Source organism: Falco cherrug, chromosome Z (assembly GCF_023634085.1).
Source record: "Falco cherrug isolate bFalChe1 chromosome Z, bFalChe1.pri, whole genome shotgun sequence".
Lineage (NCBI taxonomy): Eukaryota > Metazoa > Chordata > Aves > Falconiformes > Falconidae > Falco > Falco cherrug.
Genome location: NC_073720.1, coordinates 25,380,240 through 25,404,931, shown reverse-complemented (window position 1 = coordinate 25,404,931; position 24,692 = coordinate 25,380,240). Strand labels below are relative to the sequence as shown.

Below are 24,692 nucleotides of genomic sequence, written 5' to 3'. Positions count from 1 at the left end.
CGTAAGGCGCCGGGCTGGCACCTCCCGGGAACAGCTGCGCCCGAACGGAGGGACCGCCGCCACCGCACGGGGCCGCCGCCACCCCACGGCGCTGCCCGCGCCTCTCCGCACCCTTAGCACCTCACCGGGAAGCTACCCCAGCCGCCAGCCCGCCGGTGAGGTGGCAGCCCTATCCGGCGGGTAACGACCACCGGCCCCACGGCCCGCCGTGCCGCTAAGGGCGACGAGCCCCGCGGTGCGGCGGGGAAAAAGCGGTGCGAGAGGCGGGCGGAGCCGCCGTTTCCTGCCCGAGTCTCCTCATCCGGGTGAGAGGCCCTAGCCGGAAGGGCTTCCGGGTGTTGTGGGCCTCTGCTGCGGTGGCACGGGTGCGAGCCAGGGGCTTGGTCCGTGCTGCCTGCGGGCCCACGCCGCCTGTCCTCGCCCCCACCCTAAGTGAGTCTTGCGGTGCGGGGGTCCCCTTTTGCTACGGGGAGAGGTGCGGGGGGGTTGGGGCCCGAGGAACGGAGGGTGGCCCCGGCCGCCGCCTGCTAGGCCGCGGGGTGCTGAGGGCTGGCGGGGCGCCGCGGGAGCGGGTGTGCCGGGGCCTGTCTGCTGGGGCTTGGCTGCCGGGGCAGCCTGCCGGCGGGCACTGTGGGCTTCCCCCGAGGGTGCGCTCCTACCTGGAAAAAGTGCCCTATGGGACAAGCGCACCTGAGTTGTAGTGGTTGCAAAACTCCTTTTGGAGACCTAGGCAATTTCTACCAAGGTAGTCCCTGCTGAGAGTCATGGTAAATGCCTTTGCAGCTGCAGTGAGACAGCAGTGTTGCTACATGGTTTGGTTCTGGTTTGGGGAAGGTAACGCCTTCGTTGCTTTTCTTTCTGGTGCCTACAACTTCAAAGGCTAAAATGAACATGTTACTTTTGCAACTCGATCTTGAATTCTGACGCATGGTTCTGATCCTGATGAATTATATCCATAAACTGGTTATGTATACTGTGTGTGATGCTGAGAGTGCCCAGGCTGCTCAGAGGTGAACGAGATGTGTGTATTATATTGCCTGTCCATGCTAGAAATGGAAAAGTTCAGATGCATGCAAATATCATTCAGATTAAGTGCATCAGGTGGGTTTCGTGCCATGCAATTTGCATTTATTTGTTCAGCAGAATTGAAAGTAAACATCCCCAAAGTAACTTTCATTAATAGGTAATATTACCCTGCCCCACCCTCCCAAGAAAAAAAAAAAGAAAGAAGCCTGTGAGGGCATTAATCTTGTCAACTTTTTTTTGGCTCTAATACAGCAGTGGCTATGTAGGTAGTACTTGGACTTTGCTAGTGTGGGCTGTTGTCACAGGGAGTAAGGAATGAAGACAGACCAAATAAATTCCCTGGTATTTATTTGCCTGTGTTCCATGCTAATGCTGCATGCAGTGACAGTTGGAGCTGTCTGAGGAGGTTAAAACATGACAACAGTCCATAGTGCTAGGAGAGAGCACTTCAAAGGAGATATCATGGCTGTGGTAACAGTGAGACCTTACTACAGTAAAGTTAGGAATAACCAATTTTATTTCAGTGCATGAGAGAATGCCTATTAATATAACTGTTTATACAAATTTTTTTGTGTGTGTGTATATATATTTAGTTTGGTAATTGAGACAACCCAAAAGTGATACTTAAATTTTTATTCCAAATAGAGATTGCTGCGTGGTGATAGGATTTCCATGCCAAGGTGTGGGCCTATCAGCACTTTTTCCAATTGTATTACTGTAGTATTGGGTTGATAAAAGGATTTTTGTGTAATAGTTGGAGAAATACTGCCATTGTTCTTATGGCTTCTAAATGTTCCAGCAAAAAGTTGCTTGAAAAAACGTCATCTTCTTGTATTTGAATCCCTGTATTGCACTAATTGGATAACTATTGTTATGCAGAGTATTGAGATCAGTCATGTACAACTGTGTTTATCAGTGACACATCTTTGGTTGCAAAGTTCCTGCTTAAGACAATAAAAAACAAATGAAGAAACCTGAAAATAATGTCAGGTTTTCACTGCAGCAAAGAGAAATGTCCAGCACTGATACCTTGTGTTTAAAATCTTCTGATACATTTTTTCCAGTGTAAAGTCTGAACTTTTGTTTTCAGCATATAAGTTGAGCTTAAGGTAAAATACTAATGATTTGCAAAGTGGTTGCAGTGCACAGTTCAGCCTGTTGCAGAGACAAAGGTTTTCTTTTTCATCCAACGTTTCTGCTAATGTGTAATGCATATAATGATACAAGACCAAATAGCAGTCAGTTGTGCCAGGATAAATTTCAAATTTAGGAGATGGTAAACCTACCTTTTTCTATCATGGATTCCATTCAGCAAGCACAAACATTAAAATTACACTATATATATGACATTTTTAAAGCATGATAGTTGACTTTCCAATTGTTGTCATTATTTGACTGCTTCTTTGCATATCATATCTTGAAAAAAATTAATTTTACTTATAGTTCATGATCAGCTGCATCTTCATGTTTTTATGATGTAGTCAAGTGTTTCTTCACACATATTGTGAACCTCATTGTGGAATGTTTGAAATAAGAAACATATTCCACTATAATATGTTACTTTTCCTTCAGATAAAAACTATGTCTTGTGTCGTGTCATTTTTCTAAAATTAAACTTAAAATGGAGGGGACCAAATAAAAATACACTTTTAAACATAAATAAAGGAAGTAATAGTTGTGAAACTGAGGAGAATATACTATTTTTATTTGGTGTCTTCTCCTGAAAAGAGATAAAACTAGCCCACAATCACAATTCTTTTAAGGAATTTCTGGAAATACGTTTTAGATTATTTGAATTTTTAACCAAGAGTTTAAAATGTAACTAGGATTTCTTGTTGCCTAATTTTGACTACTTTTTTGTTTTTTAAATGTAGGTGAAAGGATACATGTTCACTTCAAGTACAAAGGAGGATGTTTCCAAAATCCCATGATTTGAGTCATCCACAGTTCCTTTCAAAATATCAACAGCAGAGTGATTTCTTCAATAAGCTTTGTCTAAGTATACCACCTTTTCTTTTTCAGCAGCAAGTTACGGATGCTCAGTTTAATTTTCAGAACACAGAGTAAGTACAGTAAGATTTGATAGTGGGGATTGGGTTGTAAAAGAGAGTTAACAGTTTCTTAAAAGAAATATTTCTGTTCATGGAGGATGTGTTTCACTGTTTTTAACATTAAACTGCGTTAAACTTTAAAAAAAAAAATAGGAAGGGGTTGTGTAAAAACAGAGCTGTAACATTTCTGTTGGTGACCTGCAGTTTTAATGTTCTCCTGCATTGTGCGTAATGAATGAGATGCCATTGCACTGACTAGAGGTGGTAATCCACAGTTCAGTTTTAAAGATCTTAATTTGTATTTGTTTACTGAGGATAACAGGGAGGACATGAGAAGGGGAAGAAACATTTATTCTTGGGGCTAGATTTGAAGACACTGAAGTGTTCTTTAGGCTCTTTAAATTTAAATAGTACCTAAAGTTAATTTGTTTACTGACCTCTTCTTACACATGTGCTATGAAGAATGACCATCTTCTGTTTCATTAATGAAAAATATATTACATACTGAGATACCTTTTCATTTTGAATAGAAAAGACAGATGTATTTCTTCTAAGAAAAAAATGTCAGGACTAGCTGAGTTTAATATTCACTTTAAGAAAAACCACTAAACCATAAAAAGCATCTTGGTTATCATATGAGTAACAGTTATGGACTGTGGTCTCTCCAGGGCTCTCTTCAGTGGGAATCTTCCAACTACTCCACCTGTTACACTGCAGCCAATGACTTGCAGAAATAGCAGTCCAGGACATATGTCTGATGCCCCCATGTCATTCCGAGCAAGAAAGTAAGTTATTTGTGTGTATGTGATTAATTCTGCTTTTAATGTACCTGTGGTGAAGCTTGTCTTAATACCAATTTCATGTGCAACTTGATTACGTTAGCAGTTGCAGTACTGAATAAAATGTTTTTTGATGAAACAGGCCATGTCATGGCTTTTTAAAGCATTCGTGTACCTGCTTTTGAGAACTGTAGTACTCATAAGTGACTTAGTATGTGTATTTTTTCTCTTCAAACAGTTGTAGCCTTACAGAACTGTGATTTACATGTTTTATTTTAATACTGTAATAGAATGATCAAATCATTTAGGTTGGAAAAGACCTTTAAGATCATCAAGTCCAACTGTTAACCCAGGACTGCCAAGTCCACCACTAAACCATGCCACTAAGTACCACATCTACATGTTTTTTAAATATCTCCAGGGATGCTGGTTCCACCACCTCCCTGGGCAGCCTGTTCCAATGCTTCAGCACCCTTGCAGTGAAGAATTTTTTCCTAATACCCAAACTAAACCTCCCCAGTGTAACTTGAGGCTGTTTTCTCTCATCCTGTCACTTGTTGTCTGGGAGAAGAGACCCACCCCCATCTGCCTCCAGCCATTTCTCGAGAGAGGCAGCTGTAGAGAGCAGTAAGGTCCCCCCTGAGCCTCCTCCTCACCAGACTAAACCACCCCAGTTCCCTCAGCCGCTTCTTATAAGACTTGTTTTCTAGACCCTTCCCCAGCCCCGTTGCCCTTCTCTGGACACGCTGCAGCACCTCTACGTCCCTCTTGAAGTGAGGGGCCCAAACCTGAACACAGTATTTGTGTTCAGTTTCATTCATAGGTCATAGGCTGTGTGTGCTTGCCTGCAAAAGGGTTTGTGTCAATATAATTGAGTGTTCTTTTCCTGTTAGTTTGTCAAGAGTAAGACTGTACCCTCACTCTTTTATGGAAATTGTAATGTTTTTCTGGTGACACACTAGACATTTCTCCTGATTTTCTTAATTACGTGATCCTTTATTTTTCAAACACAAAGTGCTAAATTCAGGCATACGTAAGTTCTTTGAATTTTATTCAAACATAGTTTTTCTACTTTTCAAAAAACCTAAACTTACTTGAATTTACATAACTTCCTTTGTTACTTTAGTTACAACAGAAGGAGGAATTTCAGATGAATGTGTGGTTTTATTTTCTTTTAGCATTCTAGAAAAAGTCACTTCTTAGCAGTTCAAAAATAGTAGTTGATAATGTGTTTGTAATAATTCTGTGAATTGGCTGATGGGGAGGAAGCTTTATGTAATCTGTCTTCAAAACTATTTCCTGTATGCTGTTTCTCTTCCAGATTTAACAGATCATAAAATACATAGAATTAAGTATATGGTGTTAAGCTTTAATTGAGCTTATAACTGTCACATGAACTAAAGTTCCTGGTTCGGTGCTACATGCATGTTTTCCCCTTGACCAGTCTGGTTTATGGAAAGCTATGCTATGTTAGGAAGTTTGCAGTCAACTAGTTGATCCTTAGATCTTGAGTTGACTCTTCTTAAGGTATATTTGCTGAACATAATTTTATGCAAGTTCTCAGTCAAAATACGCTGAAACAGCATTGTGCTTTGATTTAATGTTACGTTATGAGTTCCTTTAAGATTGCAGGAAGGTAATGTTATTAGAACCTCTTTCAGACTGGAAAACTGAAATGATGGCTTGAGGTCTCTTCAGTTAAATTTTTGTTATTAGTAATACTGTCTGTTCAGGTCCCCAAACTACTTTGATTCCAGCTTTTCTGACTACAAGAAATTACTATGGTTTTACTAATATTTCATTTGTTGACACACATGAACATTTGATTACATGCTCTTTAATTAGAAGAATGTATGATTACCCCCATACTGGTTAACTTTATGCAATACTTGACGTATAAACAAAGCATGAATATTCTTTACTGTGGATGGGCCACAGTATTCGGCCACTGATCAGCTTTTCAGCTTTTTCTTAATGAATAGTTAAGACGCCAAAGTGTAATACCAGTGTATCTCTTCAAATATATTTGAGTTCCTGTGACAAACAACGTAATGAAGATATACAGACCAGTGTTTGAAACTGAGACTTCAGGTTTATGACGCGTCTAGCTTAATATCATTGTTAGTTCTATTTGCCAAATGTAGTGTTTCTTTCTTGCCTAGATTACATGGTTTACTGTCTGTATAATCTAAGACACTGGCAAATGCTACATTGAATTGCTATTGTGATATTTCTTTTTCTCTCCTCCCAACTGCTGAATTCATTAATCACTGGGTATTCAGAACTCCACAAAACTTCTCACTGCACTTACGTGAATTTAAAAGAAAAGTACCTTTACATAGTCTGTGTATCTTTTTTTTTTTTAAAAAAAAAAAAAGTATGTTGTCCCTGAACTACTGTGATAACTTTTCAAGGTGTCCTTGCTTAGCTGAACTTGCCATTTAGGTTTAAACCGGTTAGTACAGACACTCTTGTAAAGTAGTTGCATCAATTCACTTCACGGGTGGCTGCACTTTTACAGTTGTACATTCTCTTTTCCCATTCCAGGTTTATTTCACCTAATATCTAGGATGGACACCTTTTGTTCAGTAGAATACTTGCTTTTAGTGAAATAGTCACATAATTAAGCATTGATATTTGTACTTTATAGCAACTTTCTTCTGATCGTAGACTGGAGCTTGCAAACTAGAGGGATTTCTTTCTTTCTCTCTCTCTCTCTCTCTCTCTCTAGGAGACTAAGTGTAGAAAGTGCGCCGCATGATGCCAAACGGCAGCGGTTTCATTCACAACGTCCTCAAACAACTGTAGCTAACCAAGCAGTGCCTTTACCAGGGGGATGTAGATACTTCTTTCCAGGATCAATTCCATCTCCACTGTTCAATACACGTAACGTACAAGATTTAGGTGGATGTGCCAGTCTATTGCAAGATACTATATTTCCAGATCTTACAGAAACCACGCTCCCTGCGGCCAAAGATAAGGTAATATCTTTCTATGCCTGTGCTTTACATCTGTCTTCTGAGTAGGCAGCATGCAAGTGGTTCTGTGGGAGACCACAAAAATTTCTGCAAGGTTCTTAAATATGTCATAGCATCTCTATTGCTGAGCTGTCATTAGAAGGTTACATTTCAATAAATGTAGCTGCCACTGTGGTCCTTTATAGTCTCCTTGTGTGTGTTTGGGTTTGGAGCATTTCTGGGGAGTAGGGGTGGTGTTTGCTTATGTTGTTTGGTTTCCATACTAATGTCAGGAAAATTGCCTGCTCCAGGAAGCAGAAATTGGAGGGATGGTGCATTTGTCACATGTCTGGGGGTAGGGAGAGTCTTGATGAAAGAAAACCCGCCCTAGTAATGGCAGAGAAGCCCATTCTGAAAAAATAGTGTTGGACCTGTAAAGACGTTCTCTGCCTGTCTCCAGAAAAAGATAAAAAGTTACTGTCCTAGCTGTTCTACACACAGAAGAGGATGCCTTTTTTAGGTGGGCAGTGCAGTTGGAACTCAGGTTTTTTTCTTTTTTTAGTTAGATGAAAAGCATGTGGCTAATCAGTCCTCATACTTGATCTGCACCAGTGTGAAAGGGTTTTTTAGTATCAATATGCCTGTTGATTATAGCATATAACAGTGTTGTGAAAGAGAAGCAGTTAGTGCCTCCTTCCACCAAAGGTCTGACTACTTCTTTAATAGTTTCTGTGGGATAAAAAAGCTAACAAATAAGTTTTAATATTTATTTTTCTCCCTATTATTGGTAGGCAAACTGTTGATGTTAAAGTCAGCAGAAGATATCTCTGGTCTTTCCCTGCTTATTCCCTGAAAGGCTGCAGATACTGATGAGGCAAAAATTATTTCCTGTGGATAGATACTTTACAACAGATAGAACAATTTAAATATAAAAACCTTGCAGAAATTTCTTCTAGGGAGTTGTTCAATATGAATTCAAGTGCACTAAAACCCTAGACAATGGAATAGGTCATAAAAAATTATGCTGGGTATTTTTTTTTTTAATGCAGTCTTCTGTGTTTCATGTAATTGCATCTCTGGCAGGAATGAATGTTCACTTTTCTCTGTCTTTGCTTTTTGAATGTGTGTGTCAAGTTAAGTCAGCAGGTTTTGGACTTGTTTCAAGTGTATCAGCAAAAGAACTGTGATTTGAACAGAAAAGAGCTCTGCAGAATAGAACTCCAGAGAGAAATTCAGCACATTTTTCCACGTATGTTTTGCATTTGATTACTTAATATCAGTTTCAATGTTTTTCAGGTTTGCGGTTCTTCCTTCCTTTTAAACCATGATATGTCACATGAATTTTTATTCTGTGATTCTTCTGTTACAGGGAGCAGACTCTTTTTGGTTGGGTCCTCACTGAACGGGTTTGGCACTCGTAGCAGTGATGGTGACTTGTGTCTGGTCATTAAAGAAGAACCAGTAAGTAATGAACATACATAGTTGAAACAAAGTCTGTTTTTATAAAGTACGGGCTTTTATAAATCTAGATTCTAAACAGAGAAACTAATTGTCAAATTCTTTTGATAACATATTTTTGCACTCGTAATAGCTATGAACTATGTGGCCAGTAACGTCACAAATATGAATTTAACCCAATGAAACATTAAAAAAATAAGTGTTACCTGCACTCCATAAGTGAAAAATGCCCAGCAAAACAGAGAAGCAAATTCCCTAGAATCATCAAGAAAATTATTTAGAAAACTCTTAACTCATTTTAGATGCAGGAACAACTTTTAATAAGTACAATTATTTTTTTTACTTAATGATTTAACTTTTTAGCAACTAATTTTTGTGAGCAGGAATAAGAAGGAATTTGATCTGCAAAATATCTTTATTTTTGGTAAAAGAAAATACTTGAGTAGAACTTAAGTTGAGAGAAAAGATGTAATAAAAAGATCTAAATAGAGCATAATTTTGAAAGAATTGAAACGTCATCGAAAAGGAAGAAAAGGACATTTTTGTGTAGGTGGGACTAGGTTCTTATCAAGTTCTATGATTTTTGAATGTCTGATAGTTACTTTTTATATTGAATATGAATTGTTCTGTCTGACATTTGCCGCACTAAATGTGTATGTAGGCAGTGGAATTTGTTAGTATACAAGTTCATGTTTTATTCTGAGAATTAGTTTTATTTGAAAAGTAAAGCATGCTTACTGGAAATATCTAAATGAGATATACCAACCTGTTTCTTTAATTTTAATACCATATTTCAGGTAAATCAGAAGACTGAAGCAAGGCAAATACTCAACTTAGTCAAAAACCTCTTCAGTACTAAACTTTGTAAGTTTCCGGCTGCAGTGAGGTGGTAAGATTATGGGCAGTTCTGGTAGAAGTATTGATGCAAAACTGTAACTGCATCTTGACTAGCTTCTAATACAGTTTGTTTGGAGAAAAATGATAATATTTGGTAATATTACTTGGTGCTGGTGGATAGTTATTAGAAAAGCATAAAGGTTGCCTTGTAAAATAGGGGACTTGAAGAACAGGTAGCATCTAAAATGACTTTTGAATCGTGGACCACAATTTGAGCAGCGGGTGTGAAAGTAGATTTCTGTTTGGGAAACCTGTTACTGAATTCTTACTACTTTACTAGATTGCAGTGCCTTCCTGGGGACAATACTTTTGTAAAATAAGGTGTTACTCACAGTACACAGTGTAGAAATGTTTTGGGTTTTTTTGGGGGGTGTGTGGGGAGGGGCTTGGTACCAGTGAAATAATTGGGTGCCTAGTCAAAAAATTATAACATGTCGACAGTACCAAGACATACAGGAGAAACATGTCAATTCATAGTTCTTACAAGTTGTTTTTCAGAATCCCTTCAGATGAAGAATTCACATGGGCAGTTCTTGACTTAAACGTGAAAGCCTCCTACTTCAAAGAGGCTTTTGTACCATCCTTTGAATTATAAAAAAACCTTGTCATTTATTGATACCAGTGACTGTGTCCCCCTGCTTCTCAGATTTCTCATCATAATCTTTGATGCCATTCTTTATATTGCTGCTCTGAACAATCCTGCAATGGTAAAAGGAACAAACCATGAATTTAAATGCAGACTTTAAAATTTCTTCCCTGGCAGGTGTGCATACCCAGATTTCAACAGCTCACTTGGAGAGACTTAATAGATCCATCACAGAATAAGCATCTGATATTTAATGGCTTATTACTGTTGCACATTGGTGTTTTCGTAAGGAGTCCAGAACTTAGTCTGGGTTTGCCAAGGATGCAAGTCATTCTAGTGCTTCCTGAGAAGCACAGTGATAGAACAGGTGTGTTTTCAGGGGTCAGAAAGGGAGCACCTGAATAAACCTTTTTCAAGAGGTTGTGTTCTATGACAGAGCTTTAGATAAAATCAATGTCTAAACATCAAACATCAAAAAAAAATGTTTGTTTGCCAGACAATATGAGTATCAGCTAATAATGGTCATGTGCAAGTGATCCCTGAAAGTTTTTTGGGCCGTTGTGCATTTTTGATGCTTTGCTAATTCTCTGTATCTTGCAAGTGCCTTTGGTCAGCTTCATTTAATTAAAAATGTTCTTTGGAAGGTGAGGCAGGACAAAACACTGCTGATACTACTGCTCTTGTCATACTGTCTCCATTATGGTATAGACCCCTTTGATCATCTCTTCATGACCTTAGTGATGCTAACATCATGAAGCATGAATTCCTGTACCTAGCCATCTGTCCTTGTGTTTTTGTATAGATGTTCTGTGGATAGAACAGATAAACAAAAGTTCTTTGAAAATGTTCATGACTGAAAATGAAAAGACTTTGCTATATGGATCCTTCCATTTGGGTTTAGTTTATTTACAAACTGTAGCTCAACTATGCTAAGGTTCAGTAATTCTGAAACAAGGGTTGTTGCCCAGTTATTTTAATTAAAGCTCACGTAAGTAAATACAGTTGCTGTCATCCATAATTTCAAAACAGCCTGTGGGTTGTTTTTGGTTGGGGACAGGGAGGGAGTTCCAGCAGGCTAGATTTCAGAAGCTAAGTCCTTCATACACTTTTTCTTCACCTCTGGAGAAGTCTTAGCAGTATGCATTTAAGTGGTGTCCTGTTGGTGCTCCTGTGTGTTTGTGGATTCAGGTTTATGTGCTTAGAAATGGCTGTTCGTTGTCAGCTCTAGATTGGCTACGAAGTTCTTTTTTAACAGAACTTGCACATAACTTAATGCAGTTTTTTAAGTTAATTCCTACCTTCTACTGTTTTCAGAAGTGAACTGCCACTTAATCATCAAGCGTGGGATCTACAAGTACATACATGTAAAGAAAAAGCCTACAGAAACTGTAATTCTTTTGAGATGTTACTTCAGCTTGAACCAGAGTTCTAGATTTACAACTTTTAAAAGGTTAGCAGTACATGTATGCTGCTGCTGTGCACAAGCAACTGTAAGATTTGTCTGTACCAAACTTCTTTATTAGTTGCAACTTAATTCCAACAGTATTCTGAATTTTACTGCATGGGCTTTTTAGCCACTTAAAAGGTATAAAGCTTCTTCTGATCATTATTTTTAAGTTTTTGCTGTCCCATTAATATGTATGATGCTATCCTGTACTCTTAAGGTAATCACAGAATGGTCAGGGTTGGAAAGGACCACTGGAGATCATCTAGTCCAACCCACTGCTAAAGCAGGTTCTTCTAGAGCAAGTTGCACAGACTTGCATCCAGGCAGATTTTGAATGTCTCCAGAGAAGGATACTCTGCAACCTCTCTGGGCAGCCTGTTACAGTGCTCTGTCACCCTCAAAGTAAAGAAGTTCTTCCTTATATTGAGACGGAACTTCCTCTATTGCAGTTCGTACCCGTTACCCCTTGTCCTGTTGCTGGGCGCTACTGAAAAGAGCCTGGCCCCAGCCTTTTGACACTCACCTTTAAGATATTTGTAGACAGTGGTAAGATCTGCTCTCAGTCTTCTCCAGGCTAAGCAGGCCCAGCTCCCTCAGCCTTTCCTTAGAAGTGAGATGCTCCATCCCCATCACCATCTTTGTGGCCCTCGCTGGACCCTCTCCAGTAGTTGTTCCCTGTCTCTCTTGAACTGGGAAGCTCACCACTGGCTCTAGCACTCCAGATGCAGCCTCACCAGAGCAGAGCAGAGGGGGAGGATCACCTCCCCGGACCTGCTGGCCATGCTCCTCCTGATCCCCCCAGGATCCCACTGGCCACCTTGGCCACCAGGGCACACTGCTGGCTCATGGGCACCTTGCTGTGCTCCAGCACTCCCAGGCCCTTCTCCGCAGAGCTGCCTTCCAGCAGGTCAGCCCCAGCCTGTGCTGGTGCGTGGGGTTGTCCCTCCCCAGGTGCAGGACCCTACACTTGCCTCTGCTGAACTTCATCAGGTTCCTCTCTGCCCAACTCTCCAGCCTGTCCAGGTCTCACTGAACGGCAGTGCAGCCTGCTGGGGTATCAGCCCCTGCTCCCAGCTCTGTATCATCAGCAACTTGCTGAGGGGACACTGTCCCTTCATCTGTGTCATTTATGAGTAAGTTGACCAGGACTGGTCCCAGTACTGACCCAGGGGCACACCGCTGGCTACAGGCCTCCGGCCAGACTGTGCTGCTGATCACAACCCCCTGAGCTCTGCCATCCATCCAGTTCTCAATCCACTTCACTGCCTGCTCATCTAACTTACTGAGCTTACCCATGAGGATGTTATGGGAGACAGTGTAAAAAGCTGTGCTGAGGTCAAGGTAGACAACACCCACTGCCCTTGCCTACCCAGCCCAGTCATTCCATCATAGAAGGCTATTAGGTTGGACAGGCACAGTTTCCTTTTGGTGAACCCACACTGACTGTTCCTGATGACCTTCCTTTCCTACACGTGCTTTGAGATGGCCTCCAGCGTGAGCTGTTCTCATCACCTTTCGAGGGATGGGGGTGAGGCTGACTGACCTGTAGTTTCCTGGGTCCTCCATCTCGCCCTTCTTGAAGACAGGAGCGACACTGGCTTTCCCCCAGCCCTTAGGTACCTCTCCTGTCCTCCATGACCTTTCAAAGATGATGGAGAGGGGCTTGGCATTAACATCTGCCAGCTCCCTTAGTGCTCAGGGGTGCATCCCATGGGGGCCCATGGATCTGTGGGTGTCAGGTTTGCTTAAGTGATCTCTGACATAGTCCTTTGACCAAGGGGAAGTCTTTCTTTCTCCGACTCCTTCTCCTGCCTCCAGGGTCTGGGATTCCTGAGGGCCGGCCTTGGCAGTGAAGACTGAAGCAAAGAAGACATTCAGTAACTGCCTTCTGTCTGTCCTTTGTCACCAGGGAACCCACCTCATTCAGCAGCGGGCGCATATTTTCCCTAGTCATCCTTTTCCTGCTGATGTGCTTGAAGAAGCCCTTCTTGTTGTCCTTGCTCTGCGCCACTCCCCCACCCCACCACCCCAATTTAATTCCAAATGGACCTTAGCCTTCCTCATTGCCTCCCTGCATGTTCCGACCACATTCCCTATATTCTTCCCAATCTTCTAAAATCTCAGAGCAGAGACTCTTCTATATTGTCATTCTGCATCTAGAGTACTGACTGAAATGAAGGTGTTCTTTTATTTTTGAACAGTCTAGTAAAGTAGGAAAAAGCTTCTGATACTTACTGGTTTTGTGTGACGTGTTAGTCTTAAAGGTATGTATTGGGTTTCTCCTGAAGTAGAGACCTGTAAGGTTAGCAGTATTGAAGAGAGTATAATTCAAACCACTGAGAGTAAACATCAAACTAATTACTTTCTTCAGATTTATTTAGGCAAGATTCATTTGAAAAACAGCTTAGCAGTACTTGGTTGACTGGTCTTTCCTATCTGACTAAATAACAAAAAGCTCATTTTCTCTTAGTTACACAAAGAGATGAAGTGGTGTTGAGACTAGGATATTGGAGTGGAATTTGCTAAGTGGTTTGTCTAGTGGGGAATGTGCAACACCTAGGACAGGCAAGGGAACGCAACTTAAATGAAGGATCTTGGGGGATGATGCTGGTGGGTGAGTGAATGCCTATCAACCATGAATTCATCCTGTGCCAGGCGGTACGCTCCTAGAATCTTCAGGACTCTGGATTCAAACATTGGTGTCAGCTAGTTTCTATAATATAACCCTATCGATGAGAGCAGTCTACTTGTGCAGGGTGCTAAAGATCTTTTTGTCATATACCATGCTTGGGATTAATATTTTGTACAATTGCTTAGTCTTATATAGTAAAAGAAAAGAGAGACTAAAGTTGCTTAATCTGAAATTCTGCATGAGTAGGTTATTTAGGAAACACTGCTTAGTCCTCTTTGAAGGGGTTATGTTCTTTTTTACTATAGCTGAAGTGGCAGTGTTTCTTTTTTCATAGATGTGCCCAAAACTGTGGAGCAGCTATGTGGAATTTTTTATGTGTATTTTGGTGTAGGCCCTCTGGTCATAGCTTCAAGGTCAGATAGTCAGCCTAGTAAGGCAGTTACTCAAACTGCATGTATTTCAGAATTCCAGATCCTATGTTTGTCATACATAACAAGGGAAGAAACAGTCAATCTAATGTACAATAGAGATTCTGCGAAGTGTTATTGGTATGAGCCAAGAAAAAGGGTACTAGCAGCAAGTTACTGTCTTCTAACATTGTCTTTGCTTTGTTTCACCGTGGGAAACAGATTGGAAATATGTTTTGTGATACTTTTTTTAAAATTATTTCTTAGCCAACTAATTTGGCACAAGCATCCATCAAGTGTTGGGAGGCATTTTCAGACAAGGATGTGTTTGGAAGTGGATTGCCACTAGAACGAGCTCAATTGACTACTGAAGGGCACTTGAGAAAGGTCATAGTGAGGAAAGTTGAATTGCTGTGGTATGCAGATAGATACACACTGTTGTCTACCATGTGCTAATGTGTTGGGTATCTTTGTCTTAAATTTGGTAGTGAACGGAAAGGAGGCAGGGAGCTGTACACGCTTTATAGCTCCATTTTAAGAATGTTATGGGAAGTTGAAGGAGGGGTGATTAGATGTGTCTGCAGGTGCACCTAGAAAGAGGAGACATTAGTTATATTAGACTGTACGCTCAATAAACATGGAGTTGTTAAGATTCTTCCTTTAACATTAGGAAGTTAGTAAGATTATCTCTGGTTTTGAGTGCCAGTCTGTGTGTTGCTTAAGATAATACAACGCATCGTGCCAGTCTGTGTGTTGCTTAAGATAATACAATGCATTAAAATCCAGATAAAGGATTACCTTGTGTCAAATATAGGCATACCTAGACATAGGCCCGTATCTACCATCAAGCATAGCCATAAAACACTTCCAGGAAGTCTCAGAATAAAAAGAAAAATTTGTTTTAGTTTAATACTGCACAGTAAGTTTTACCAAACCTGAAGTTGTCATCTAGACACAATGGGGATGATACTGTGTAACCATGGTTGCTATCCAAACTGATAGAAATGCCTCTTAATTACACTCCCCCCCCCCCACCCCCCCAGAAAAAAAAAAGTGAAAATCAGCTTTTATTTAAGGTTATTTTTCATCAGTGTTACTTCTAGCTTTGTCATTTTATGCTAATTAGAGGTTAATTTATAGAAACAAGGGGAGTGTATCATGTTAGATATGGACCTAGACTGTGCAACAAATCTTGTGGTCCTAGATCAAGCAACAGAAGAAATCACTGAAATCATGCCTTTTGCCCAAATTTAAATTGTGTAACCTACGGGCTTTGCTTTTATTTGTCTTTTCCATTACTTTCTGGGGCACATTAAACATTCAGGGTTATGGACAACTATGAAATATAGCCCGAGGTACCATCAAGAATAAGGAAACAGCAGATAATGACTGATGCAACAGCGTTGGGGAGCTGAGTTGCAAAGGTGCGTTAGGTGGCAGTGTACAAGTCTGGCAGAGTTCAGTATGTTTGGGTTTGGATGGTCTGGCATTGAGCCTGTGTGTCTGTACTGTGTGGATAATCATCTGAGGTGCGATCCTGTGATTGTATACTTGTTGCATGTCCTAGCACCATTAAAGCAAAAGGCAGTTAAAGCTTATTCCATCTTTGCTGGAAAGTGTGTTCCTTTTTTCAGTAAAAATTCAATAGGAAACATGTTTCTTGGTATGTACTTTATCAGTCAAATATTTTTTCAAGGAAGCGTTAAGCATAATTGGTGCATAATGAATACATAGTTATGTTATTTTTTATCAATAAAATACATGATCTGTACTATTAAGCAAACGACACAATTAAAAAGCTTATCATATGCCTGTTGCTACAATGTAGCACTTGGCTTAAGTGTCTGGCCATCCTGGATAGATGTGTTCTTGCTCCCTTCTTTTTGAATCTTAAGTATCAGGATTTCTATTACAAGTGCTGCTTAGTGAAAACATTGTAGAACTGCATTCCTTATGTTCCAATTTATTGAATATACTTCTCACACAAAACTAATGCACTAATGTTTTTTTCTAATGTTTACTGCAGGGTGGGTTTTTTTTCACACGCTTTACTAGGTTGTATTTTTGCAGTTGCTGAGGGTTACTTAGTTTAGCACAACCCTTCTGAGAATATTTATGCTAAATTTAATAAGCTACTATTTGCTATGAATCACTCAATATGACTTCTTTAGGATCTTTCTTCAAGATCAGCATCTTACATGAAACTTAATTGCATAATTTTCTCCCTTCCAGCAAGCTACATTGAGCGACCTCAGCTGATTCGAGCAAAAGTGCCGATAGTGAAGTTCAGGGATAAAGTCAGGCAAGTATTCATTTCAACATCATTTTTTAGACTGGCACAGGAAAATACTCTATATAGGTACTGTCCGTATGCATAGTCCCACTGAAGTCATGCTTTGTTTATTTGTGTTGTACTATACTATTACAAATTTGTATGACTAGTGTGCAGTGGCAGTCAGCTTAGTTCCTTGATGGCCTGAAACACCTCATGTGGTTGAGATGCTGTTTAGTTTCTTTGATGTGAATTAGTAGCAGTACATCACATATTTCTGTGGGTTATTTGTAAATAGCACACTGCAGTTGATAAATCGTTCATGACAGAAGAACAAAGGTGGGAGGAAAACTGTTGTGAAACATAATTTTGGCTGTGCAAATATGACTATTGAGCTATTTAAAGACTAACTCACAGCATTTACACTATACAAACAACATTAAAACAAACTTTAGTTTCTTGTGATGACATTATTTTCTTGATTCAGAAGTTTTTGTTCATTTTAGAAGAATATATTCTGTCTTCTAGAAAGGTATTCTTTTTAAGGTAGTGGTATTGCATGTTCTGTTTATAGGTTTAGGTACTAATTTTGTGGCCTCTTTTTTAGAATGGGGAAGTAATTGGAGAGAAGTGCATGTGTTGTATGTTGTTCTGTCTTCATCATGAAGACATGAAAATGAGTAATCAAGAGGAATGTACTAGGACAGAGAGTAGTGCAGCTCTTACTGTGTGTGATAAAAGTATCTGACAGAGGAGAACGTTGTGTAAAGCACTCTGATTGGGAGTCTGAGTACAATGTTAAAACCTTCCGGTATCTATGGGCTTAGATTTTGTAAGACTTACATGTATCATCTTCATGTAATAATGTGATTTGACTGTTCTTTATTTTAGAACTTTGAACAACTGTCTTGTATCTAACTATATTACCCTGCCTATAGCTTCTAAAATTTTGCAACTCAGGCTCTGTATTTAAAAACAAATAAGCCAATTTCTCTGGCCTCTCTTCATAAAAGTGTATCACAATATGCTTTTATCACAGTGTACTTTTATCGGGGCAGAAATCCTGCTGTGATAAAACTGAATCTGTCGTGTTTACAGTTTGAACTAACAAATACTAATTTAAGCTTTTCTTGCATCTGAGATTATGTAACATTTGCTTTACACCAAATCCTGTATTTACTTCTGTATACTTGCCTACCTTTTAAAAATTTGAGTAATTTTTATCTAGTAACTTTCTCCTCTAACAGTACAAAAGGTTACTTCTCCCATACTTTCTGAAAGTATTAAAACTTGTCAAGGCAAAATTTGCATTATATGGCTCAGCTACATATAACAATGTTGTCTTTTCATAGATACTTAGAATGGTAAATTACTGGTACAAATATTGAATAAATTGTGGGATTATAGCAAGAATATTTTATCCCATTTTAAAAGCAGAAAATAAACTTTTAAAAGAAGCCTAAGTATGGAAGTGATTGTGTCAGAAGACTGAAGTCTTTTTATAGGCATTTATAGTCCATACTACAGTCACTTGCCAAAAGTAGTAAGTCACGATATTCATATACCTTACAGACAGGATTTAAAGAATTCTTTATTTCCTACTAAATCAAAGTACAATGTTCTTAGACTAGAAGCTGCCCATCACATTTTTCGGAGAAAAGAAGTGCTGTTCACCATTTGGTTTCCTGTGTTGTTTTTCTGGACAAGGGGGGCTGTAGGGAATGATGTGACTTTAGGTTGGGGATCTTTTTTTTTTTTTTTTTCTATTTCTATTTTATGTAACCTGTCACCTCCCCACATATTTTCTCTTTTTATTTAAGCATCTGTCTCTTTGCAGTCTCTGATTGGCCTCTGTCTTTTGTAGACTTATATATATACATATATGCACACTGATTCATTTTTTCACAGAGGTCTTGAAAAATGGATTGGATATTCTGTACTTGGGGCATTAAGCTTATTTTAGCAAAAACCAGAAGCTAAACGTCACAAGCTTCCTGTGGAAGCAAGTTTTTTTGATGCCCAGCTGCTGGGAGAAGATAGTAGAATTCAGTGGGTGGTATCTCTGCATCTCAATTCTAAGGTATTGCCAATGGTCCATATATACCTGAAAACTGCCATTTCCCACTTTGATTTGGTGAGTGAGAAAGCATTCAGTTTGTGGTTGTTGTCCTTTTACCTCTTAAAGGTGGGGGGTTTTTTGGGCTGTAACAATCAGAGAAGATCCATTGCACTTAAAGACTTAAATTTTTTTTTTCAGTCTTTCGCAGAAAATAATTCTGATGCTGGCTCTACTACCAGACAAGCTTTTTATTAATGAACAAGTTTCTGCACTACAGAGGATGCAAAAGGATCCTTTTCTGCCACATCTATGTGCAGTTGACCCTTTTCGTCTCCTTTAGTGCCTTTAGTAGAACTTGAGTCCCAACAGTACAAAACTTTTTTCACTTGCCATATTTGCAACTGCTATTAAATGTGCATATTAAAGTACAAAACTGCAATCGAACTTCCTTAATCAGCATCTGGTAAATAGTAATCTTGTCAGTTGGGGTTAACTGGAATTACATGTGCAGCCTGACTTATTTCTGTGTTGTATTTGCACATACAACTCACATTTTTACTGGTGTTTGTGCTTATTTTTACAACTGTCAAGCAGTAGCTCAGGCTTGTTTATTTCCTGTACTATTATGTACTGTGCTTTTGAAACATCTAAAAAGCCATGCTTGATATTAATTCTGGTTTAAAATTGTGTAGCATTTTTGATGCAAAGAATGTTTTAATGTAGTTAATGATGTCAAAAACTTTTTGTAGGCATCTAACGTGTTTTAGGCAGTTTAATGAATTCCAGGGCCATGTTCCCCTTACAATAATTCAAGACAATCTAAAAGAGTATTCAGGCAATCAAATGCTATGTGAATGAAACCTAGCTATATAAAATGGTAATAGTTGTATGTTGCAGATAGAGATAGCTACTTCTTTGCCAATAGTAGGCTGTTCTTGTTGTGCATTACAGTGTTGCTATAGCTTATTGACTATGACTTTATTACTGTTTCTGGAGTACTGTGAGTAGTTAAGCTCTGTATAGCATATGAAATTCAAACTTTGGAGTGGGGTGTGATACAAATAAAGCAGGTAGTGCTTGTTTGCCTTGTTTGCTGTTAATATTGTGAAACACATTAAAACTGTTGTATCACAAAATCTGCAATGTTTACTAATACACAGCTTTAATTTCAAAGTGCTTGCTGACCATCATTGCAGAAAAGAGTTTCTTAGCTTTTGACCTTTTCCAGTTCTCCTCAGTTCATTGGCATGATTTCCTAAACTAATACCTCAGAGAATTCTTCCTGGCATCAAAAGTTGTCCATAGGAAATCATGTAGTGCAAGTGGTTGGGAGAAAGATTTGTTAGATATATTAAGTTGTCCTAATGTCTAAATTTGGATCTACGTGTATTCTTTATATAAAACAACAATTACATTTTTATAATAATGGAACTCAAGTACTGTAAACAAAACCAGTATAGAAATCACAGCCTCAAAACACTATTTGAATGAAGTTTCTAGAGTATTATCTTAAAGTTACATTTCTCCACCTCTGTCACTAAGTGGGTAATAAATATTCTGAAATTGAGTATCATGATGCTTGATTCTTTTTGTTTTCTTCCCCCCGATAGCTGTGTGGAGTTTGACTTGAATGTAAATAATGTTGTAGGAATAAGAAATACATTCCTTATGAGAACCTATGCATACAGTAAGTTTTTTATGTACTTATTATTTCTATAAACTTTGGTTTTTTAATTTGTATTTTAGTATTGATAGATACATTGATAGAATATAGATATATTCGGTTGAATATATTTAGGTTACTACATATATGTATATAATTACCTAAATAGCTGCATCGGATAGTTTTAATATAAGTTCTTGTTGCGTATTCTAAATACATGGAGAAAACTGATATATTAGCTAGGTATGTCTTTAATTTAATATAATATTCAGAAGGTAACAAAGATTCTTCATATTGAGGTCCGCATATCTACTACAAGGTCTGCTTCAGTATTCTGCGGGTAACAAGATATTTATACTAAGGGTTATCTAGTGGTATAACTTGCAGCTTTTTATTACCTTACAGCCACTGATAGGATGTGTGGCTGATAGCTAGCTGTGTCTCTATGCTGTTACAGAGTCTTTACTTGGAAAATCCAAAATACTGCTTCAGGTGGTTTTTTTACTAACCCCAAAACAAAACTGGTTTATGTCTCCTCAGGAGTTCCATGTCAGGGAGAGATTGTGAAACACACTTCTGAAGGGGAAGTAGTAAAAACAGCAGTCTTAATGCTAAACTAAGTTTTTCTTACTTAGCATCACAATATCACTTGGCGGATAAATATCTAGGGAGTGGACTTCAGGCTAATTCTTCTAGGTGATCTGCATTTCTTCCTTGACCACCTTCTGCAGTTCTTGCTTACAGGAATTGCTTTCTATTTAGGGTAGGAAATTACCAGCAGAAGTTACTTTTAGTACTTATTAATATTTCAGACAGAATAGTTTCAGTGTTCTATATTCATGTTACTAGGAGAGTCTATATTTTTTCCTGGATCAGTTGGTTAACTGTGATTTCTTCATACATCCAGGAAGGAGTATGCCTGGAGAAGGATTTCCTTCCAAGCTTAAAAAGGTTAGGCAGATAATCTTTGTTGTTCCTGGCTACAGGTGAGAAATCACTTCACCAAGTCTAATGTTGATATAGTTGTTCCCAGCTTCTGCCACAGATTTTCTTTATTCCTCTCAGCAAATCGCTGTAGAGGGCAGATGAGAGTCCAGATGTGAAAAGAACAGTGGAAGCAGTCCTGGTATCTCACCTTTTCCTCTGCTCTGCCTTGGTGCCCACTTTTATAAGGCCAGCAAAATTAACTTTTTGTCTCCTGATGAAGGATAAATATTGTTATTTTCTTGAGGTTGAGTAAGTGAGTAGCTGAGGGAGACCTGTGATTGAAAAGTTTATCTCCTCAGTGTGCTAGACCTTCCTAAATGGACAAGTAGTATCAAGCATGGTGTGTGGTGCACCTTTGGACTGGAAAACTCTCAGGTAACATAAGACAAACTGAAGTAGATGGAAACATTGTATCACACGATCTCTTTGCAAGCCTTATAAGTCATATCAACCGGGGTGGGTAGCCTTAAAAATACTAGCCTGCCCACGAAAATTTGTGGCTGAAGGGCTTCACTCTGCATGGGGGAAAAAAAAAAGATCAGATTACCTCTCATGGAAGATGTATGAGTCTCTGTTTCATTAGGACAAATCAGATGCTCAGGCAAACAAAGGACTAGTTATCTTGGTTTTTTTTTTAACCATGTTCACTAAAACTCATAAATATTTCTGTGAGTGCTCTTCTATCTTTATTGAAATCAGCACTTCTATATTGGTGTATAGGCACTGTAGAAAAAATCAAAGATGATATGGCAAAGTGAAGCAGAATGTCCACAGAAAATGTAGGTAGATGAAGCAGAGCTAGAAACTGAAGTCTGTGCTGTTGTGTTATCAGTTGTTTGCCTAAGGAGGCATGTCTGCAATTAAATCAGTTCATGGTAGATATTTTTCAATTAGTGGAAGCTGGACCTTTAAGCTTGGAGGAAATGACATTACTGAGCACTTTCTTGAGAGGGTAGCTTGTTTACTGTTGAACTCAACAGGCACTAGCAGACAGAAAATCTTGGGTAGCTTGTTTACTGTTGAACTCAAGAGGCACTAACAGACAGAAAATCTTATCTCAGAATGTCAACTAAAAAGAAATCCTTTCTATTGTAACACAGACACACAAGGGTCCCATTTGGAATTTGAGCCTATTTGCATTGTTCTTTCATGGAAAAATCTTTTAGTTAACACATATTCATATGATGTCTGTACAGTAATTTTTCTACATCTTGCACTATTAATAGTTCCATTTTTTTAATTCAACTACTGGTGAATGATGTCGGGAATGAGGTGACTGATGGTAAGGAGTTTTGTTCTGTCTAAGAGGTCTTCCAGATCTAAGACATTCAGTCTGAGAAGAGTACCACTTACGGAGCATGTGTGCTGAACCACTGTGAACAGGTTGTGTGAATATCATGTGCTTGATACAACTTACAGAGTAACAGAGAGCACCTCAGCTTGCTGTTGTAGGATGTCTGTTGTCTTGGATGAAGTGATTACGTATTGATATAATCCTGTCCTGATGTGCAGTATACAAAATTCTGCACAGTGATGTCAGTTTAGAAATTACACTCCAGAACAAATAAGGCTTTGTAAGGCCACCATAAGAGATTTGACTTGAGCCGATGATCTGCTTCCACATATCTGCAAATAAAAAACTACTCTGCAAGGTCCCTAGGTGGTGATGGTGAGTGACATCTCTACAACAGATCACTACCTTAATTAGAAGGCTATCTATGTTCCCCAGAAATTCAGAAGATCATACCTGGCATACAACTGTATTTATGTCTTTCCTAATGAAAAGAATATGTCTTGATTTAATGAATTATTGTATCTAACATCTCATCTACACAAAAAGCTACTGAGGACAAGGCAAACTTAAAATAATTTGCCCTGCATACATTTGTATGCAGGGGTTACTGCTTTCATGGATCTTCAGGAAAAGTTAAGAATGAGCTCTGTGTTGTCCAACCAGGAAAATTCTTTTTCTTGCTGTCAAAGTTTATATAATGTAAATAAATAAATTTTTAAATCATGTGTGGTCTGTCCTGGCAGCAAGTTAATTCAAGGAAAATTAGTACAATGAACTGGAGAGAACTTAAAAGTAGAGTGTGACACTGCTGCATTGACTGATGCATCCAGTTTTGTCTTACCTGCAGGTTACTTGGCATACCCCTTGTAGTGTGTCTGTGGATCTTACTACTCAAAAGACTTTTCAAATGCAAATATTTTTTTCTGATTTTTATAAAATGGATAGAGTTGTATCTATCTACTTCATGTTGTAGAGTAAGTAAATCTTATAAAATGATTGTAAAAGGTAACTTTAAAATACAAGAGTATCATGTTGATCAGGTAGGAACAAATGTTGATTGATTGCTGTCTAGTTAAATGAGCTTTTTTTGAGATGTATTTATTTTATTTGCAGTTGAGAATCGAGTTCGTCCATTAGTACTTGCTGTTAAGAAGTGGGCGAGTTGCAATGACATAAATGATGCCAGTCGTGGTACTTTAAGCAGCTATAGTCTTGTATTGATGGTTTTGCACTATTTACAGAGTAAGTATATTTTTTACATATTGTAAGTGTCCCTTTTAAGTTCATATTTGTGTTGTTTTCCTCTTTAATGAAATTAAACACCAGCAGGAGTCATTTTCCAAACAGAAAAATCTGAAAGCAAAGTGGGTTTACTCCATTTCCTTACTGCTGCATTTTTCTTTAACAAGTGCACCTCTTCTATAGAGGCAGAGTTACCAGCTTCAAAAAGATGAAAAACCAAAAAAACCACAAAAACGCAAAACCCAAAAAAACCCCACCAAAAAACCAAAACAGTGTACTCGCAGGACACTGTGTAACTATAAAACAAACTCAAGCCCTAGCTAACAAAAATCTGTCTGTTAACAAAGAGAAAGACCTGAACGTAATATTCTCAGTGGGGTTTGGGGGGGATTTTGTTGGGGTTTTTATTTGTTTGTTTTTTTCATTTGGGAACTTACAAGAAAATTCAAAGGGACAACAAATGCTATGGAGTTATTTTTCTGTCTCCTGATAAGCAAAGGCCTGAACACAGGGGACATACACAAGAGTGCACTACCATGTGGTTAGATTTTTCCACTGATTACTGTCTTCTGTAAGGTGACAGATATCAAAGACCATTAATAGTTGGGATATTTGACGGCCAGTGGCAGTATCTTTCCTTGTGATTTCAATATATTGAAACGGTGAACATCTGTATGGAGCTGGAGAGTTTTACCTGAGAAACTAAGGGTCCCTGTTGAGAGTTCAAGAAACCCATGCAGTCCAGAAATGTTTTCAAGGAATGGAATGAAATTACCTTATCCCCCTATTTCTTTCATTACAGGAAATTAATGTTTGTGATTTTTGTAGTTTGTAGTTCATGCTTAAGGCTAAAGGAATCGTTTAAGAAATCATTTAGCTCAGTATGCATTTCTTCATTGTTTATTGGGAGATAAGTGGCTTCAGAAAGGAACACA

The 24,692-nt window shown here is 38.8% G+C and overlaps 1 protein-coding gene across 5 annotated transcripts in view; it reads left to right on the top strand.

Moving 5' to 3' along the window:
• Positions 1–294: 294 nt before the first annotated feature.
• TENT2 (terminal nucleotidyltransferase 2) overlaps positions 295–24,692 on the top strand; it is a 45,307-nt gene continuing 20,909 nt past the window's right edge. The window contains exons 1-11 of one of the 5 annotated variants that reach the window (XM_055699181.1): positions 305–432; positions 880–1,101; positions 2,901–3,089; positions 3,746–3,862; positions 6,588–6,837; positions 7,948–8,062; positions 8,183–8,274; positions 9,069–9,135; positions 16,473–16,542; positions 20,182–20,258; positions 23,629–23,757. In XM_055699181.1, coding sequence (XP_055555156.1) covers positions 2,938–3,089; positions 3,746–3,862; positions 6,588–6,837; positions 7,948–8,062; positions 8,183–8,274; positions 9,069–9,135; positions 16,473–16,542; positions 20,182–20,258; positions 23,629–23,757 — 1,069 coding nt within the window. In that variant the 5' untranslated portion in view covers positions 305–432; positions 880–1,101; positions 2,901–2,937. Of the gene's footprint in view, positions 476–879; positions 1,102–2,900; positions 3,090–3,745; positions 3,863–6,587; positions 6,838–7,947; positions 8,063–8,182; positions 8,275–9,068; positions 9,136–16,472; positions 16,543–20,181; positions 20,259–23,628; positions 23,758–24,692 lie in introns of all 5 variants that reach the window. The other 4 variants (XM_055699180.1, XM_055699182.1, XM_055699184.1 and 1 more) reach the window with 4 other exon arrangements.